Here is a 21,633-nt window from a genome sequence, read left to right on the forward strand (position 1 = left end):
TTTCTTCCAGTCTCTGGCAACGGACGTTGCAACGCATCACGCAAGACTCATTCAGCTTTTGAACGTAGCGCGAAGTCTAGAAGAACTGGTGAATATCGAGGATCCCGAGGATCGTTACGGAGAGGCTTTAGACGTAATCGTAAAACTTCAAGATAATGTGGAATCGTCGTTGAGGAAATTGCTGTCGTTCAAAGAGAGTTGGGTTAATCAAGAAATGTTGATGAATCGATTGGAGAATTGGATGACATCGGTGGAGAAGGAATTGAATAATCTGCGCGATCCTTCGGGGGGTCACATACGTCAATTCTGGGTGAGTGATAAAATAAAATTCTTAATTAATTTATCAAATTCAAAATATCTTTATTTTACATCAAATATTTTGTTCTCTTACTAGGAATTGAAAGCGCAATACGAGGTCCACAACAACATTCGAGAGGAGGCCAACAACAGTTTCGAGCAAGCCCTGAGAATAATTCCCTTGTCGGATGAAATGTTGCAAAGACAGTTCCATTGCGAGCTCCAAGATCGGTGGAACGACGTGACCCAACAGATCAACACCATCCAAGAACAAGTGACTCGAAACATCTCTTCCGAGGAGATATCGTCCAACGAGAAATTAAAATTACTCGAGAGAGAATTGAACGAGTTACGGGTAACGATCGATGGATTCCACGGTGTTTTGAAGACCGAGGAGGAGCTGGATCTTTACATCGAACGGTTGACAGTCTTGTTCGACAGGATCTGTTTGATCCAGGACGAATTAGGTCGCTTAGGTTTGCTTCCTGTGGCGGAAAGCGAGAAGGTCGGCGTGTTGCTGTCCTCGGCTCGCCGAATAGAGAGTCAAATCAGCGAGGAATTAGATGCAGCGCAGTTGCTTAGGGAAAGGCTTCAGTCAATTCAGCGCGGCCTCAGCCGTATTAGAAAAATCCATCAACGGCAATCATCTATATTGGATCAATGCGAGGGAAGCGAACGACAGGGAAGTGACGTGGTCGCAGCCGCCGTGGATCGATGTCAAACGGTAGCTGACGAGCTTGCGGTCTTGTGGCAGGATATTATGGGCCTCAGACAATTATTGCACACCCTGCCCACGGTGATGAGAGTCTCGGTTTCTCCGGTCAGCGTGGAGCGAGACATTTCGAATCTTCAAGATGCCCACACCGATCTGGAATCCAGATGCTCGAGATTGTTGGCGTTATTGAAGAACAGACTTGCTCTGTGGAGGAGATTCGAGAAACAGCTGGAAATGGTGCAGCAATCGGTTCAGGAGGCTGATTACATGATGGAGTTGTTGACCGTGCAAGGATCTGTCGATTACGACAGGCTGCTGAAAGCTACCGAAAGGCTAGAGGTAAGTTTTAATTTTTATATCGATTGTGGAAAATGCGATGATGTAACGCTTCTCGATGGATTCTTACGTCACGCGAACTAATTCCGGTTAATTAAGGAAGAATTCTCTCTGATCGAGTGGATTCACCGATGCCGGTGAAACGATTCGAGGTATCCAAGATTTACGATACACGCCTCGTTCCACTCGTATATTCGAACATTCCTTGAAAGTCTCTCGGAATGCGTTAAAACTTGCACAAGTTTGAATAATTAACCTAATGGTATCGACCGGCGGCCTGCTTTCTCGCGCCCTCGACACTTTCAATCGTTGCGAGGAACTAGTTCCTTTATATTCTGTGTAAACGATAAATCAAGAAAATATTTCAAAATTTATGTATCGCATTATCTCTTCGATATCCTTGTGAATAATTTTCTTACATTCAAAACGTATAGAAAATTTAAAAAAAGAAAAGAAAAAAATAAAGTTGATAAAACGTAAATCATCCTTCTATGGATACAGCAATGCAGGTTTAAATATAGTACAAATATCAAATTTAAAAATATGTTAAGATTAAAAAAAGGATTCCCCGCGCAACATCATAGGCGATCGATCGATCGGTATTCTTACCGGAAGACGCATTTTTCTCCGCGATTACTTCCATCGAATACGAGAGAAAGAGCGCGGTCTCGTTTTGCGCATGTGCGTCGCCACTTGGCGTTATCGGGGGGTCGTCGTATCAATCAGTAGCACGAGTGCCGGCGTTGCGTACACATCTCTCTCGCGCGGGATTTCAACGATCTCTTGTTCCTTGGTTCAGTGATCGACGATATTCGACCGGTGTCACGCGAGTGCCTGTTTTTATAACGCTAAATTCACACTTCCCCTCCTTGGATTGACAAATCTGGAAATATCGAGCCGTAGAATTTCGTTTGATATTCGTGAAATGAAGAAGAATGAAGAGCTGCGGTGACCCGATCCGTGTGAAAAATCGACGAAACAAAAATCGAGGCGGACGATTGCTGCACACGGTCGAGCATGTTTGCGCTCGACACATCGAATCAGCTGATCGGAAGTAAGGATTGAATATTCATTGAATGTAGAATATTTGAATTATCAAATAGATAGCGTCCGATTCGAAACGATTGGAACTGTTACGTTAAAATGCGTAATAAGAATTTTGAATGTCACTTTAAAGACGTCTGTTTTATCTTCATTGCTCTTCTCTTTCTTTTGTTTGATTTAATACTGATAAGAGATACACGTAACGGTGGAACGATGAAAGTAAAACAATGCAAATCTTGGAAAGAATTTTGTTTCTCCGTCGTATTCTGCGTGTCATGATTCGTTGTACACACAAATGGAAACACCGCGTGTCGAGGAAAGTAATATATACAAATATACTAAAACAAATAACTCGCTTCAAAAGAAACATGATAAACATCTGTGCTCGAAATAATAATCTCTAGTTTCGGCAGAGGAAGGAACAAAATATCGTAGATAAATTGTGAATGTAATTAAAAGTATAATTAGTCGCGTTTAAAAAGTGCCAATTCCTGTTACGTGGAATTAAAACGCTACGTGGATTATTTCATCGCGGAATAAATATAATAATCGGCAACAGGTCGGGCCAAATGAATCGTCCTTCAAATATCAAGTTATCGCGCGTAATACTTCATTTACATTTCTCACGAGAGACGACAATTTCGTAAAATTCTTTCCATTTTGTTATATTTATATATATTTAATAAACAATTATGCAATAATTCGACACAAAAAAACAAAAGGAAGAAGTATTTAAAAAAAATTAACTTAATTTACTTCCTTTTTTCCTTTATATTCTGTTATGTTAAGAAAAAAAAGTAAACACGATATTTACTAACAATTACAAACAATTCAAATATTCAGAAAAAAATAATATATATAAAATAATCGTCAAAATAACACGAACGTTATTTTATCCAAACATTTCCGATATCGCAATAAACACGTGAACACGTATACGCAATGTATGTAATATAAAGACGAAAAAAAACGAGGATGCAGACACTCACTAATCTAAAATAATGTAATTATACGATGACACAAATGTAATGGATGGGATAAATGACGCAGTGATATGATAATATGTAAACTATGTTCACGTGGTAAGGCACAGAAAGAATCAATATTTATTTTTTCTGTTGCACACAACGATTGTTCCCAATTAAATTTCACTTTTCTAAATTTTTCACGAATTTATATATTAAAACGAGCGATGATATCGCTCAACAGCCGTTTAATCGTGCATTTTTATACTTGCTTTTATTATTCCGCGCATAATCACTCGTCATTGTTTGCGTTCACTGTGACTGAATTATTTTTGGTTAAGAAAATATCGTGAATACTTTCTCTTTATTGCATTTTTTTTTAATCTAACTATCGTCAATTGATATCGTTGGGTCATAGGTTATCTACACTTTTTAGATGATATTATTTAATTTTAAAACATATTTTATTTTAGATCAAATTTAATATTCAAAATTTTATTAATCTAATTTAAAAGAAAGGAATAGTCAAATATTTTGTCATCTATTATATAAATATAATTGACCTATAATCCAATATAAATTAATGAAGTCACATCTAGAAGAATTCTGTTTAAGTTACATATATATTTTTAACGATATCAGAATATATTTAAAGAAAACTATTTCGAGAAATTATCTCAAGTACTGTACAAGCATTTAAAGCGGAAGCTGCAGGCTAGCCGCAACTTCCTGTTCCGTTACTTATCACGATTCCGCGCCCACATTTCCAAACAGAGCAGGCCGATGTATTCAGTGACTTCCGACCTATAAAAAATGAGACGATTCACTTAAAATTGATAAGTGTTTTCCATCGTGGTCGCTCGAAATAGACGCAAAACGAATGTCAATTATCCGAATTAATTACAGAAGTTTCAAAAGTTTCGATCGTCACTTTATTTTTCAATTGAAAGAAACGGGTAATGATTTGCAAAATTGTACTACTTAAAAGATAGTAAAACGTGTTACGAGCATTAAATTGGAACAAATTTCTTTTGTTACAAGTTCCAAGTGTAATTTCTGCACGAAACGTAACAGTTCCTAACTAAACAAAACTTGGAATAACTTCGCTTCGGTCTAGTATTAAATTAGTTAAATTTCTCATTGAACATAGAATGCATAAAATTAAGGGGTTTAGTGAGAAAGAGGCACGCGACACGCGTGAAAACAATTCTTATTTTTTCCATCTGTCAGAGTTAATTCCTGCAATATGATACGAGAACATATTTCTATTACTACGTATATTATATAATTTTAATAAAAAAAAAACGAAAACTTAATTCGGTAAATTCAAAATATTTATTGGGAAAAATGTCCACGTTTAATTTCCTTGCAGACTTATAAATCTTTGGTTGTTTTCACGTAAAATAAGAGTTTCTAAATTTAGAGGCTTACAAAGTGTCGTGCAGTTTATGGTGTCTGTGCATTCTATCGGTCAGTGAAGCGTGATGGAAATGAAAAGAGACAAGAGCTCGAAAATATCAATGAGGAAGTTGAATAAAAAATGTCATCATCAATAATAAAAAATACAAAATATAATATAAAACGAGTTTTGTAGACAAAATTCAATAATATTCGCCACATATTTCAACTATTATTTAAAAAGAATAATTACGATTGAACATCGAACATTCTCAGAATAATTATTTCTCTAAACCTTACGATATTGTTGCATGTGGTAATTCTGTTCTGGCAGGCTGTTCAATTACAAAATGGCTGAAGAAAATCGATAAATAAATTGCTGGAGGTAACGCGAGGTTTCGCAGTATCGAGAGAGACGCATTGGCAGAGATTCGATTTCCGTTTACGGTTTCGCCGGAAAACCGTGAGCCAGGTGAACGAACTCGAGTACACGACACAAAATTAGTCCAACCACGCTCTGACCGAATTCGAGACGCGGGCCTCGAAACGTGCTCTCTAGTCTCGTGACTCAAAATTATTTATAGTACGTATTTAAGGGAAACCGGCATGTGCATTCTTTGACTAATACCAACGATCCACACCCGGATACTACGATACGAATGGCGCGAATATCGCGTCGATCTTACATTCTTCGAGATATACCGAACACCCGAACTCTTAGATCTTTACAACGAGTTGAAATATCAAATCGAGTTGAAATTCTTCGGGAAGAGATTTCTATTTAAAGGATATGCTAAGTTTAATAGTCAGTCTCGTAGAAAATCGTTCTTTTCTTCCGTTAGAATATAATTATCATTGGAGAAAATTTATAATTTTCGTTACGAAAATGACAAGTCATGATTTAATGTAAGAATTATTATATATATATAAATATTGAAGTTTTAATTTTTATAGAAATTAACGTTAACAGAAAAACTTAAAAATTTAAGATGATTACACGACGACAGAGATGTCAGATTTTCTAACAACTATTTGCCAACACCCATTTGCAAAGTCTGCAGAAAGAAAGGCTGTAATTTCTTTTTACGTAATCGCTAAAAAAGTTACGTAGTAAGTTAGTTAATTTTAAATATTATTTGCGTAAATATTTATTCAAATGGATAAAATATGCTAACGTATGTAATTATGAATGACGAAAGAGAATTAAGAAGCGATCTTTCGAAGGTCTTCTTAAGTTAATCGGCTAAATAGTCGCAATTAAACGGAAGATTATCGGCCAACACATTTATCGTTCAATTATTTATTTCGACAAAACAATGAAACAATTCTTTTCTTCTTCTCAAAATTTATTATCCCTATTTTCGATATTATATAACAACTTCGACGTGATGGAAAGGAATAAAAGGCGAGAACCTCCTCGTATCGATGTAAAATATCACGGGTCGTACGTCACAGATAATTTTAATCATTAGTAATAAGCATGAAACGCGTGCAAAGTGTATTTTCTTTGGTTAGTATGTTTGTTCTATCAAGCAGCCGATATACGATGAAATCACTGTCCGAACAAGTTATCCTCGGTTATCTTAATATTTTCTGTATTAATATACGCGGATATGTCGTAAAAAATAAAGAATTGCTGCGAGATGAAAATAAGAAGAATTGAACGAGTTAATCGGCTGTACAAAATCAATTAAAGTTTCATTAGCAGAGCCCTAAGGCAGATAAGAAGAAGCCTCTTTGTGCGAATTCTTTGATGCGTAAAGATAAATAAATTGATTGAATAAACCCGACCAAATGCGCTTAATTAATACGTATATCGGTTCCAATAAAAAGAAAAAAAACGTCGATATAATATAACCCTTCTTTTCATCGATTTTTCCTTGGAAATTAATCTCTAATAAATAGAGACACATTGTTCGATACTGATGTAACGGACTGAAAAAGCTCGAGCTACCATTAACAAAATGTTTTCCTTTCAAGTCACGCACAAAGTTGATACATTGAACGATCTAAATTGGGAGTATTGTTGATTTAACGGGGAAATTTCTTGAATCGAATTGACTTCGAAAGGCAGAGCCGAGATTCCAAGAATCTCAAGAAATAGAAGATGCACGGAAATGTAATTATAAAAAATCACAGAATAATTCCTTCGTCAAAATTTTTTTATAAATCGCTAATACATTTATATAATAATAAGATGATCCTTACATTCGAAGACAGTTCTCTGTTATTCTTTGAAACATTGTCTTTTTTCAAAGATAGAAATATCCATCGTCGTAATATTTTTACCAAAGAATTCTTTTGTATCTCTCGATGTTTCACTGATTGAATTTATTCGGCCGAATTTAATAATTCGAAACGGGAACGAAAAGAAACGTTAATGCGTACATTATACGATGTATGCAAGTTTATGAGTTGTGAAAAACTGAGATATTTTATCTGTTGCAGGGTCTCAGCGGTGATTTGGGTGCGCGAGAAGTTCTCATTGGCGAATTGCGAGAAGCTGCCGAACCTCTGCGGGAGGGTTGCGCTGCAGAGGTCCGCGAGAAGGTCGAAGCGGCGGTAAATGAGGCCGTACAGGCCTGGGAGGATACCAGGGCCGAATTAGATGCCCTTTGCACCAAGTATCAGCACGCGTGCAGATTGTGGCAACAGTACAAAGACTCGAGTGCTGCGGTTAAGGCCTGGGTGGACACGCAAATGGACAGCGTCGCCAATCTCCCACCTGAAGAGGCCGTCAAACACATCAAGGTATCGTAAATATTTTCACAAAAATTTGCACATATGTCCCGATACCGGTGGATCGAATACATTGTAAATATTTTTCAATATTTTTCATGAAAAATTTTAATTGAGAGAGAAAAAAGGGAAATGGTATCTTTGGATTCTACTTGAAATTTCATTTTTAGATATTTTAAGAAAAGAAAAAGAGAGTACATTGAGCGTAAAAATCTATTCGAAATAATATTCCAAAATATTATTTGTAATTAGGAAGTAAATTCATCGTTCAAATTCAAAGCAATATTATATAATAATAAGATATGTAATTTTTAATTACGAAGTTTACGCAACATTTAAAATTCAAATACATTTCTTTTATGTCTCTTTTACATTTTACATTACGTACTTACATATACACATACATTTGGATGTTCATTGCTTTGAACCAAAGCTTATTCCCCATAAACTCTTTCATCCTCAAAGAATTGCATTCATAAATATTATCCATTGAAAGTATCACTCTCACTTACCGATTATTTATTTGACTACTTCGTTGAGTGGTAAAACAATAAACGATGATACAAGTTTTATCTAACCAAGAGGAGGGGAAACATGAGATTAGAGGCTTATCGAATGAAAATGAAAAAAAAGATTTAAGCGAAAGAGATTGAGAATTGAGAGGATAAAAAAAGCAAGAAGAGACGTAGATGAAAATGGAAAGTTTCTCTGTAAATCTATAACATTTGAGTCATCGGATTTGAAAGCTCGTAATTCTCTGTAATTCTCGGATAACCGAAAATTCGTATTGTCTTCTCTTTGCAATTTTTGTACCGATCTATCATGTTTCGACTGATTCAGAGTCGATCGGTCAGAGAAACGTGACTCATCTGTGGCCTGCTTAATGAATATTACCGTAAGAAAAGTGGTCATGGGAAATAAATTCCCAAGGCAAACATAATAAAATTGAAATGTTAAACGAATGTAAATGTAAAGAAACAGAGAATAAGTAATTTCAATCTTCAATTCTTATAGATATCTCGAATGTTTGCGACTCAATTTCAAACAACAGAATCCTCGAGTGTGTTTTGCTCATTGTTATTTCACGTTAATAAAGTAGTTCAGAAAGATTTATATACGCCATTACGATATAATAATTTCTCATTCATTACATCGAATCATATACAAAATTCAAGCTTCTTCCAAAGATCATTCCAAATCGAAGCAAAATTATTCGAACAAAATCGAAATATTTTCGATTTGAAGAAAGAAAAAAAGGAACAAAAGACGTGACTTCATCGCTACGACAAAAGAAATGTCTTCCTATAAAGAAAGGAAAAAAATGTTGGAACAAACATTGTTCGTGGCTCGAAACGTCAGCGTCTATCCCTTGAATGGAAGGTTCGGGGTAGTGTCATCGTCCCCACCACGCCTATAGCGCAGCACGTAGAGAAGAGACGATTCACCCTACGCAAGTGCGCCGAAACATGCGAGGGTAGGTCGTTGAAATACGGGGCAACAGAGTCTATCCCCACTCGGTTCTCGGGGTATGCGCATCGATCCTCGAAGACGAGGACGCCAGTCTGGTCCAGAGCGTCGGGACGCTTGTTTCTCCTCTCTCGTATCTATCGAGATATATTATTATTCGCGTCTCCAATATTTCCACGAGTATTTTTATCGCTTCGAGATAAAAGAGGTTCATCAAACGCGTAAACACGTTTCGAAAACAGCGGTTCGCGCGATTATGCGCGAACTGTGGACGATGGTTGGCCAGTTTCCGGTCGATCAAAAATTCGAAGCATGTGTTCCAAGTCGGGACAACACGTGCATTATCTGTTTCGTCTTATTTTGTCGATTCGTTATTACGCGGGTGTAATGTATTCGTGACGGGTTATGAAAAATAGGAATGAACGGTGACCTGAATTGAGAGACATGTGCACGCCCGAGGAATTAAAGGTACGATCGGGGGAGGAAATGCTGCGATATCGAAAGTGTCCTTTCCGTGTTCTGTTAATCTGTACAATACGGATATCGATTTTTCTTCGTTACTCTTTGGAACGTTACGCACGGTGACGTTGTTTTTACTTTGATTTAAATTAATTTTTAATTGGAATTGATATAATATACGTAGCTTTTAAATTGTATTTGTTTTTCTTTGAAATTTATATCGTGATAATGACATCAGTTTTAAATTTTACGTATTGATAGTATTGTATTTTAATTAAGATTTTTTTCTTAATATATTAAATATAATTCATCTGTGATTCTATTTACGATCTTAACTACCATCGATAATATAATATCACATCCGATGCGTGGGATAATTTTGTGTCGGAACTGAATAATCCGGTGCACGTGTGATGCAACGAACTGGAATAGAATTTCTGCGTCTTTATGCATGACACTGTGCTCTAATCTAACTAAATGGTAGTTTTCATTCGACGTTTTAACGTAATTGTCAACTTCTTATCGGAAGGTGCAATTATGCGACCGTTATCAAGCTGTCGTGTATTTTGATTCTTATATATTATTGTCAAAACTAATTATAGCTGTGAACAGTAGCGAAAAAAATTTGTTTTAATTTTGCACAAAAGATAATAATTTTACGTTAAAAAGATAATAATCGAGCTTATCGTTAACGTATAATGCAAAAAGTGTGACCGATGCTATCAAATCTCATACTCGCTCCATTTTTCTTTTCTTTCTTTTTTCTACGATACTTTCTCTTCTATTTCCTTCTTTCTTGTTGTAACCATACAACATTCGCGTATTCTTCTTTATACATAGGTGTCTCTCTTTGGGTCTCGCTGCTGGTCAAAAATAAATTTCGAATTTTTTCAAAAAGCACACGGATAGTATCACTCGTCAATCAACTTGCCTATCTTCACTTTTATTTTTCGAGCAATAACAAACGTCTATTTCTAGCTCGTAGAGTCAACTCTCCTATCTCTGACGTGTATTTAACAGGTTACCGGAATTCTGCAACGAGCACGAAAGTATGATAACAGCTGAAAACTGTTAAAACGCTTTGTTTAATCATCGTGTTTCTAATTACCGGTAATTCGGTAAGACAGGAGTATAGATAAAAATTAGTCGTGCGTTTGTATTGTTTATTTAATGTTTGTTCACCAAGTATAAGAAGAATACGAAGGAATTTAATTTGCAACTCAAATAGATGTATCGAATATTCACAATCAATCCAAGTTTCTCTTTCATTTAAATTCAATCACATCAAAATCATCTCGATTTAAATAAATTTGTAATCTCTTATTCAACACTTGGCTCAAAAAATATTCATCACGAGAAACCTCAAATTTGACTTAGGCTTCTTTATATATACATAAAATATTTCACATACGTCTCTTTCTCAATATTTACGCGAAATAAAAGAAAACTATTTAACTATTAAAAGAATTTCTCTTAAGAAATGTATCCTACGTTTATCATTATTAATTCCTTCTTAACCTAAATTATAAACTCAGGTAAACATATTAACCCTCTTCAAGCAGAGTGAATCATTCTTTAATCCTTTCTTATTACCTCAAGTTTCCAAAACATTTGAAAAGCTTCTAGTACTCGTCATTCATAAAAACAAGCATTTCAAACTCTCTCTCTAATAAAAATGAAAATTATATTCAAGAAGTAAAATCCAAAAGACAATAATTCCACTTCAACTATATTATGAAACCCAAATAAAAAGTCGCATACTTTCCACGGCCTTATACGAATACCATTACATAAAAATCTCCAACGAGTTACGAAAGGATTAAAAGCGTTCAGATCATGGAGCCTTATTTCGCTTTTCGACAGGTTTGCGAGGAGACGATGGCGGAGCACAAGGAAAGATTGGCGGAGCTTCAAGGCCTGGTGGCACAGATCGCGTCGGACGTCGGGTTGGACGCGAGTGGACCGTTGCACTGCGAAGTGGAGGCGCTTGGACAACGTCTCGAGGATATCCGTGAAACGTTATCGTGCCTCGCGGATGCGGCGCACGCCCGCGCCCTCAACCAGGAGCTCGCACGTGGTGATTTATGTCAGACGAAAAGTTTCCTGGATTCGGTCCAACAGGCAAGTGAATTACGTAATTCTTCCTTTTTATTATTTCTTTCCTTTCTTTTTCTTTCTTTCGCCTCGTCTAAAAATGCTGCCTACTTCAACCAAGGACATTTGGTTTTTCCTTTTCCCATTTCGAGGTAATCTTATCTGCGTATAGAACGGATAGATAGAATTTAACGAGATTTCTTTTCCAAGTTTCTTTTGTCAAAAAAAATAGTCTAAGGATTTTATAATAAATATTTTTTGTACAGTAGAATACATTGATGGTACTGAATAATTCATTAAATATTAGAATCGTAATTTATTATTAGCTTTCTGGTCTAAAATAAATACAATTATTATTAAAAATATAGAAATTAAATGATAATTTTGGATTATGCGTTCAATGAAAGATAAATTCTTAGAAAATTTGGACGGGAAATAATTAAGTTTCATCAATATTTGACTCTGTGCTATGGATATCGTGGAAAACTTGTTGACACGTGCGCTTAATACTGTATGGTATGCGGTACCATCCGTGTTTATTTAAATTAGCGTCAGACATCACTACGGACAAGTGGTCTAACTATTCTTCCTCGACAAAAGTCACTGTACGACATTAGAATTTGAATGAAAATCGTTTTATCGGAATATAAAAAATAATAATAACAAGCAGTTGTCCAATTTCTAATTTCATATTTATAAAATGTTAAAAATTTCGATTTTTAAATAAAAATTAAAGATTAAACGATCGAATCGGTACACTTGAGAATTCATTGATTCGAGAACGTGAATTAAACGTAGTGCGCAGTCTGAATTCCAGAGCGTGTTTCTGAGAAACGAGGGTTCTAAAGTAGTTTTACACTCGCGGAGGTACAGAGCATGTGCTCTCTTATTCTAGCCTTCGAGGATTCATCTGGAAGCACAATATATTTCAACTCGAAGCATGCTCGCGAAACCTTACAGATTCTACAACCTTTCTTTCCACAACCTATTTTCTTCCGTGTATCTCGATAGCTTACACAAATATAATGGCACGCGACAAAATATTAATTCATCTTTCGATATACCTATACCTCTTCTCAACAATCTCGTTCTCCAAATTTTCGAGCGTCCCAAAAATACGCTAGATCACGTGCTAGAGGATACATCAACTAGCCGGTTATTTTTATTATCGCGCAAGGCTAAAGAAGAAAGCGTATTCGAAGCGAACGAAAGAATCTTGGTCGAATGATAGCTCGGATTCGTTTCGAAATTTAAAAATAAAGGATAAAAAGTCCGCGTGTTCGGGATTAAAGAGGTGTCTATCAAGGTGATTCCTCCTGTGTATCATTGCACACGCGTCCATCAGTTTCCGGCGAGTCTATTGGTGCTTGGCACAAGCCCGATCATTATACCTCGCACGCGCGTTTATATTTTAATCGCGGTAGTTCCGAAACACTTTTGTTGTGTCAAGGCCGAAGGGCTTGAGCAGCCCGGTAGTGGCAATTACATCAGTCACGAAATCCGCAACAGCTGGATCCGGCCGTGCATCCTCTCGCTTCGAAACTTTCGCCCCTTAGACGAAGGAATGCGGGGCCTCGATTGCGCATCACCGTGTTTTCCGATCGAATACTCCACCACCCTGTGGATCGTTCAAGTCGCGGTTGTCGATGGAAATATCCAAGGACACGGGTTAGGGAACTTCAAAGGCGGGCAAAATGGATGGATAAAGACGAAGTGGAGCACACTCGAGATAAGACGGGAGAATTGAGATGATTTACCCTCGTCAATTTGTACGCCCTTTTTTTTGTTCTTGGAAGTAGTTCTTTTCTTAGTAGAAGTAGTCAGGCTCTTTGTGTGAAATAATGATTGTTTCGAACAATCCCTTTACTGCATCTAACAATATTCAGTGAAGAATTTAGATATTCATCGAAAATAAATTAATCGATCCGAAGAAATGAAGGTTCTTCGTTGATCATCGAACTTATTTTACAAGATCTCTTATGAAGTAGTTAGGCTCTTTGTGTGAAATAAATCCATTGCTTCGAACAATCCCTCTACTGCATCTAACAATATTCAGTGAAGAATTTAGATATTCATCGAAAATAAATTAATCGATCCGAAGAAATGAAGGTTCTTCGTTGATCATCGAACTTATTTTACAAGATCTCTTATGAAGTAGTTAGGCTCTTTGTGTGAAATAAATCCATTGCTTCGAACAATCCCTCTACTGCATCTAACAATATTCAGTGAAGAATTTAGATATTCATCGAAAATAAATTAATCGATCCGAAGAAATGAAGGTTCTTCGTTGATCATCGAACTTATTTTACAAGATCTCTTATGAAGTAGTTAGGCTCTTTGTGTGAAGTAAATCCATTGCTTCGAACAATTCCTCTACTGCATCTAACAATATTCAGTGAAGAATTTAGATATTCATCGAAAATAAATTAATCGATCCGAAGAAATGAAGGTTGTTCATAGAACTTATTTTACAAGATCTCTTCTTTTTCTCCAGAGCCTCACCGCGGTGGGTCAAGGCGAATCGAAGGAGCAACTGGAGCTCCTCCGCAACCATCTTCTTGCGCTCACGTGCACGGAACCGCAGCTACAATCGATCAAGGAACGCAGCTTGGAAGTAACGACGCAAGAACCGTCGGTTGTCGAGGTGTTGAAACTGTGGCAGAAGGTGTTCAGAGAAACCTTCCAACAGTATCACCGGTTGTCGGCTCTTCTAGTCAAAACGCAGGATGGCGCCACTGCCTTGAAACTTTGGCAAGAGTATTTGTTCTACGTACAAGATTTCCTGTCCAACGATGTACCAGGCGACTACAACGGTTTGTCGGAGCACAGGAACCTCTGCGAGGTGCATCAGAATCTCCTGACCGATCAACAGAATCTCATTCTCACGGTTCGGGCGGAAGAGGGGGGTAATCTGTCGAAAACGGAGCAATTCAACATTCTGACGAACCAACACAACGAAACGCTGGCCAAGATAATGGAGAGGCACGCGGCTGTGCGCGACAGATTGGCTGCGTGGGATCGGTACAAATTGGATCAGAGTAAACTGTTGTACTGGCTGAAGGAGATCGAAAGAGAGAGGAGCCAGTTACGCTTCAGATTCATCCAGATACAGAGGTTGGACGAAATTCTGCAGAGGATAGAGTCGTTGCTGGACAAGATACCCGAGGGCGAGGCCCAATTGGAATCTCTGCAGAGGCAACAGGAGACACTGCTAGCCAAATGCGACGAGGCATTGGCCGTGACCATTCACAGGGATCACGCGGCCAGCGTACAAAGAATCAACAATCTGAGCTCCAGCTTGGAGATGTGGAGGGATCACATCCCGAGGATACAGAAACGATACAAGGAGTACGAGGAAAAGTCGAAGGAAATCAACGGTACGTTCACGGAGATCGGCCAAGCTTTCAGTACGGCGTTCCACTCGAGTCCTGCCAGTTTGACGAGAACGAAACAGCAATTGGAATCCGTGCACCAGATGCAGAACAGATTGTCCTCGATGAGCATAGACTTGGAATCGTTGGGCGTGATGATACAACAATTGAGGGAGGATCTCAGTCCGACCGATATAAAATCGTTGAACGAGCAACGGGCGCTTTTCCGGCTGCAGCACGAGGATCTGGAACATCAGGCAGCGTTGCTGGTATGTAGATTGGAGGAGCGTTGTGGCTTGTACGATCGGTGGAGGGATAGATTGGCCAGGTTACTCGCGTGGATAGGAGAAACCGAGGTCAGGATCCAGGATTGTGACTCGCCGAACGAGCCCGAGGAAACCCTTAAAAAATTGGAATGCGAGATACAATCGGACATCGCGTTGAAACAGCGAGAATTATTGTGGATACAGAACACTGGGCAAGATTTGGTGGAAGTGGCGGAGGAAGAGGAGAGCGAAAGGTTGCAACGATCCCTGGACGAGTTGAACGAGAGGTGGGATCGATTGGTGGCCATGGGGAAAGCGAGGGCTAGCAAATTGATGGACTTGATGAGGACGATGAGCACGTTGGAGAAGAGGATAAACGAGTTGAGAAGCTGGCTGGCCAGCGTTGAAAGCCAATTGTCGGAGACGTTCGTGGTCGAGGCGATCGAGCAGAGTTGCATAGACAAGAAGCTGGACGATCACGAACATCTTCAGAAGACGATCGAGGCGGAGAGCGGAAATATCGGCGAGGTGTTGAACCTGTGCGAGATCCTGTTGAACGATTGTGACGCGTGGAAAACCTCTTTCAACAACGCGATCAAAAGCGGGATGGAAGGTTTGGAGCGTAGATGGACAACCACCTGCGTGAAATCGGCGGAGAGGAAGGGGAATATCATTCTCGCGTGGAAAATTCTGCAGGAATTGGAGAAGATCAGGTTGGAGCAGGAAGGTTGGCTCGCGGAAACGGACAAGGCACTCGCGGAATTGGAGAACAACTTGGACGAAGTTTCGAAGGACGAGTGTAAGAAGGCTATCGAGAAAGCGAGAAGCGTATCCGACGACGTAGAGGCGCACGAGCCGGTGATCAAGATAATCGAGCAAAACTTTGGACGTTTAGCCAGAACGGGTTTGGAACCAGATAACTTGAAATCGCTTATCAGCGAAACCAGACGGCTTATCGATAAATGGCAAACGTTCAAGCCTAGAGCAAATGCCGTTCTATTGGCTCTGCAGAAAGGGCAGAAGAATTATCGAGACTTTATCACTGTGCACGGCGCGGCGGTCGTTGGACTGACGCAAGTCGACGTTCGATTGACCAGGACGCAACATTTGGCCACGCCGGAACAGAAAGCGTCGATTCGTCGTAGATTGCAGCAATTGAACGAGATCGAGGAAGAACTTCGCACTCAGAACATCACGTTGCAGAAGGCGGACGAATTGGCGCTCAAGGTTATGCAAGAATGCCATCCGGATGACGTGGCGAATATCCAAGAACTGGTGGACGAGTATCAGCTGTTGTGGAAGGACATTAAGAAGAGAGTGGCGTCGTTAAGAGCGGAAATAGAGGGGCAGGAGAAGTGTGAAGTCGACGAGGCTGTGCAAGTGGAAACGTTGAAATTCGAGCAGGACAGTGCTGTTCAAGTGGATACGTTGCCTAGGTTATTACGAATGACTTCTAGCGACGCATACCTGATGGAACTGGAGGCTGCTCTCGTCGAGTGCAACGATGCATTGGATACGTTGCAATTAGCGATCGCTCCGGATCCTGTTGCTGGACCTGGATTAAATGCGATTGCTAAAAATATCGTAAGTTCGAATATACAAAACAATACCATAATAAGTATTTTTTCCTTGTGAATTTAGAAAGATAAAATTTAAATTCTCTATAATAAATTTTTGTAAATTTATTTAATTTTTTATTCGACAGAGTAAATTAATCGGAAGCTGTCAATCGTCGATCGAACTGGTTCGTCATTTGCATAGTTTGCTCATAGAAGATGGAAAATTGAGCGCGCAAGCGGCCAAGGCTAACGAGGTGGCTGCGTTAACGGAAAGATACGAAAATCTTCTTATATTGGCGAGAACGCGAGAACAACAAATCAGAGAACTCAGGTAAAACCTTCTCTAAAACGAGAACAATTAATCCTCTAACGTTGTACGTATCTGTTTGAGAAAAATCATTAAGCCTATATTAAAATCGGAAATTTTTCACGCGCAGGTCACCTAACTCCGACGTTTACACCTCTCCTTGCGATCAGTGAGTGTTCCTTTTTCACACTAACAATTTCTCATTAACATTCGTTAACGATCCTCGCTTGTTTCATACCTGCTTTTCCCGTAGCAAATTCTGTATCTCTGCATACATATTCAAATATGTAATATATTTAATAAGTTAAAAAGAATTTTGAAATGAAAAACGTGAAATCTTATTATTTACAGCGACAATGGCAGATTAACTTGTCCCCTATGTTCGCGTCGTAACTGGGCCCAACTGGAGAACGATCTTTGGAGGTTGGAGAAATGGCTGGAATTCGCTGAAGGGACCCAAAGCGCGCAACATTCGCCACCTGGCAATATCGAACAATTGGAGGATGTGATACAAGATCACAGAGAATTCGTGCTCGATCTAGATTGCCACGAAAGTATTCTTGCCAGTCTGAACACGGTTGGCGCGCACTTAGCCGATCACACGGAGGAGTTGCTTCGAGCAACGCAGCTCAGAGACAGATTGGCCGTTGCGAATACGAGATGGGTGAAAGTTTGCAAAGTAGCCGCACATTGGCAGGAACAATTGCAGACTGCCCTAATGTCGAACGAGCAATTCCATCGTATCATAGAGGAATTGGTTACCTGGTTGGAGAAAACTGAAGTCAGTATACGAGCCAGCGAACCGGTCGATCTGACCGAGTCGCCGGAAATTATGACTGCAAAGTACAATAAATTCAGGTATGTCTCTTTGTCAAAGAAATAAATCGTATTTTTCAACCCTCGAATTTTTTTTTTAATATTAACTATCAAATAATTATAACATATGGCATTAGAAGAAATATTTATCATTAAAAAAAAATATATTTCCTTTCAGGGAATTGAGAAGTGATTTGGAGCGATGCGAGCCTCGAGTTTTGTCGCTTCAAGAGTCGGCCAATCAATTATTGGACGAGAAAGGCGAAACCAGAGCACGCCTACAGGAACTTCGCCTCAGATTGCAGTCCCTTCGACGGTTAACCGGGATATACGCTTTAAAATTAGGGGCAGCCCTAGGGATGGACCCTCGGGACGTTGGACTCGCAGCCACTACCTCTTCCCTCGCTTCCCTCTCACACGATGTAAGCTTCGTTCTATCCTATTCGCCTAACTTTCTCTCGTTGGAAACTTACTCGAAACGAAGCAAAGTTTCATCAAAGAAAATCTTCGTTGTTTCATTTCCGTAAAAGACTCGCTAGCTTCTTCAGAATATTTTCAGGTAACGTTAGTCAGTTCATCCTATTCGCTGGTTCTCGCTTCTTTAATCTTAATCCTCGGTATAGATTTATATTGCACATACATCGTAGGATCACGTTAATCGATATTTGAAACACGAGGCACGAACTATAATAAAAATTCAACGAATATCGAATATCAAATGACATAACCGTTTAAAATTGTTTTATGCTGGCTATGTCTTTCGTATATAATTAATTAAATACGGATATATATTTTTAACCTTTCGTGAATAATCGTGAATAATACTCTACAATCGTTGTTGCGTTATTTTAATTCGCACTATTTTAATTTCTACCTTATATTTTACAAATATACAAATTAAATACTCTAAATTAGAATTTTATTAGCATTCGTGCCTCGTAATAGTAGTATTCACACGCACAGTACCTTATCGTTTGTGTTTTCTCTTTTATTGTATTGTAGTTGCTCGACGAAGCTGCCTCTGGAACCGTTCAGCCCCACGACGCACCTGGCACACAGTATGTTTTCTTCATTTTCCGTTTTAAGTTCCGAGCTACATTTTCCAACATATTTCCATAATTCCAATTCTTTAATAAATACGATCCAATAAATAATAATAATTATTTCCAAATAATAATTCTCAATATAAAACGAAAAACTTGGAAAATTAGCTCAGGCAGATTCCTGAATAGATCCAAATTATTTTAACACGTTCTCGTCTAACGAATACAAAAATATACATTTTGTATCTTTTCCTAAAAAGAATTTTCTTTTTACCATCAATAAAATATTACGATCTTTTCAACTTTAATTTGAACGTGTTAAGATTTTTCTACTCTCTAACTCTCATCCGAAATTGGAATAAAAGTATAATTTTCCAACAATTTTCTACGAAAGAAATATCCTAGCGAATACGAAATTTATCCTGTTTCAGTGGTGACGATGGCGAGCGTACGGTATTGTCTCGGGGATACCGTTTCCTGGGCCGCGTGTTACGCGTTTCCCTGCCGATTCAAGCGTTGATGCTTCTATTCCTCGGCGTCGCCTCCCTGGTTCCTTCCGCCGAAGAAGATTACAGCTGCATGCTGTCGAACAACCTCGCCAGAAGCTTCACGCCAATGGTCGTTTACCCGAACGGGCCGCCGCCGATCTAACGATAAAGAAGCTTAATCTCGGGCGCGCCGACTTCGCCGGACCCAGACGAACTTACAACCGTAACATCCAGAGGAGTCGCGGGAAGCGGAAGCGCGAGATCACGCACGATCTGCGTACCTACTTAACTAGTCTGTCGTATGGCGATCCGTCGATGGTATCGAGAATGATCGATGAATGAGAAAAGATCTGTTTTTTTTTTTTTTCTTTTTTTCTCTCTCTTATAAATCCTTTCATCGATCGGAATCTCTCCATCGAGGCAGTCGAGCAATACGAGTAGAAACGAATACGAAAATAATGTGTTCCACTGTCTCGATGGGGAGGAAGAATATATTAGTAAGAAAGTGGTGAAGAAAGACACGTTCCTTCTACGAAGACGACGATTTTACACGTGTGATAATTGTTTGTACTTGTGCGTGGAGCACGCGTTACGGACCAAAAACGATCGTCATTGTTACGACCCAGCAGCATCCGTTATACTTACTCGTTCTGTATAATTATTGTGATCTTGGTGCAATATTTGCATAATATTTTTGTCCCTTGTCCCCGAATTGACCACGAAGAGTCGAAAATACAAAAAACGATTATACGACGAGAGACAGAGAACAGAAGGAGAAAAAGGGATCCACGAGAGGACGTGCGAATAAAACGTACGGTTCGTTGGATCCGTTTCCGATTTTCGATCATTTTAGCCCGACATTCCATGTAACATTACCGCGTTTGTAATTTATACGATACGTATTGTAGATAACCGTTTCGTTGACAATTGATTAGTTTTCCTCCCTCCCTCCAGTTTTTTTTTTTCGTTTATCTCTGAAAAAAAAGAAAAAGAAAAAGAAAAAAAAACGAACGAATGAGCGATGAGCGTATGAGAGCGAGAGCGCGTGCGGACGAGAGAGAGATGGATTAATGTCACATGGAATGCGCGAGAAAATAATGTTTGACGATTAAATTATATTTACGAATTATTAACGAATATAACGAATCGCTTGTATTGTGTGCACACAGAAAAATAACCGCGGAAAGGATGAAAGGAAGAAGGCATAATATTAATATGTGTATAACGTACCGGTAGAACCTTTTCAGGGAGTATCCGTGACTTTTACGTAACGAAGAAAATAAATATATACATAACTCGTTCGACTTTATTTTTTATACGTTGCGTTTATAACTCGAGGGAGAGTAGGGAAAGAGCGGTTCGATTATTCGAAATCGAGAACGAAACGTCCACTGACCGATCATTACTTCAACGTGATCGCTTTAACGCGATAGTCATTGGTGCTAGTTCGAAACGATAGAGAAGAAGCATAATAATTAATATTATAATACGATTATAAAGAAATATTATCATCGAGAAAAATGGTAAACGAATTGTTTCTTATTTCCGTTGTTTTTTTCTTAACGATTCCTTAAGGGAGAAACGAAGAATGAAGAGAAAAAAAAAGAAAAACGAGAAGAAACGGAGAGGATATAGAAAAAAAGACGAAAAAACACAGATAGTATCGCATAATAATCGAAGTCGCATAATGAACGAAGTTACCGACGACGCCTCTGACGAGGTGCTTCTTTTCTTTTCTTTTTTTTTTTTTATTATTTTTATCCACCCCCCCACCCCCCTTTCTTTTTTTTGAAAACGACAGAACGACACACTTTTGGATACGCACAAAAGGATCACGAGTTTATATTCGAGGTACAAAATAAGAGAACGACTGTATTTAACGGCCCGCTAGTTTCGCTTCCTAATTTATCGATATCTTGCTTGCTACGCGACCGAGCTTTGTTATGTATTTTTATAAGGACAGAGCTTTTCGAAGGCGGTGTACATCTGTCGATGTAATGTAATTACAATAAATTGAAACCTATGCAGAAATTTTTATTTTTCTTACAGGGCAAACCATTCTTCTTCCGTCTAATTTTTTTTTAATTTTTTAGATATAGAAAGAAACAAGAAGAGATATAGAAGTTCAAGAACGACCCAGTTTTTAATTATGAGAAAATAAAATCTCTTTACTTACCGTGACAATCGTACACAACTCGGATACATAGAATCAACATCAATTAGAAATCTGTCGAATCGAAAACATCGTAAGTGATGATTATAAAGAAAT

At 38.5% G+C, this 21,633-nt stretch overlaps 1 protein-coding gene across 4 annotated transcripts in view; it reads left to right on the forward strand.

The window, feature by feature from the left end:
- The window catches only part of LOC551356 (nesprin-1), a 108,972-nt gene extending 87,581 nt beyond the window's left edge, over window positions 1-21,391 (forward strand). For all 4 annotated transcript variants that reach the window (XM_026446137.1, XM_026446135.1, XM_026446136.1 and 1 more), the window contains 11 exons: window positions 11-310; window positions 395-1,351; window positions 7,204-7,506; window positions 11,284-11,541; window positions 14,009-16,735; window positions 16,857-17,041; window positions 17,148-17,186; window positions 17,369-17,875; window positions 18,012-18,255; window positions 18,836-18,891; window positions 19,308-21,391. In XM_026446137.1, the coding sequence (XP_026301922.1) occupies window positions 11-310; window positions 395-1,351; window positions 7,204-7,506; window positions 11,284-11,541; window positions 14,009-16,735; window positions 16,857-17,041; window positions 17,148-17,186; window positions 17,369-17,875; window positions 18,012-18,255; window positions 18,836-18,891; window positions 19,308-19,527 (5,796 nt within the window). In that variant the 3' untranslated portion in view covers window positions 19,528-21,391. The remainder of the gene's footprint in view (window positions 1-10; window positions 311-394; window positions 1,352-7,203; window positions 7,507-11,283; window positions 11,542-14,008; window positions 16,736-16,856; window positions 17,042-17,147; window positions 17,187-17,368; window positions 17,876-18,011; window positions 18,256-18,835; window positions 18,892-19,307) is intronic.
- Window positions 21,392-21,633: the final 242 nt, after the last annotated feature.

This window comes from Apis mellifera, linkage group LG1, assembly GCF_003254395.2.
Source record: "Apis mellifera strain DH4 linkage group LG1, Amel_HAv3.1, whole genome shotgun sequence".
Taxonomy (NCBI): domain Eukaryota; kingdom Metazoa; phylum Arthropoda; class Insecta; order Hymenoptera; family Apidae; genus Apis; species Apis mellifera.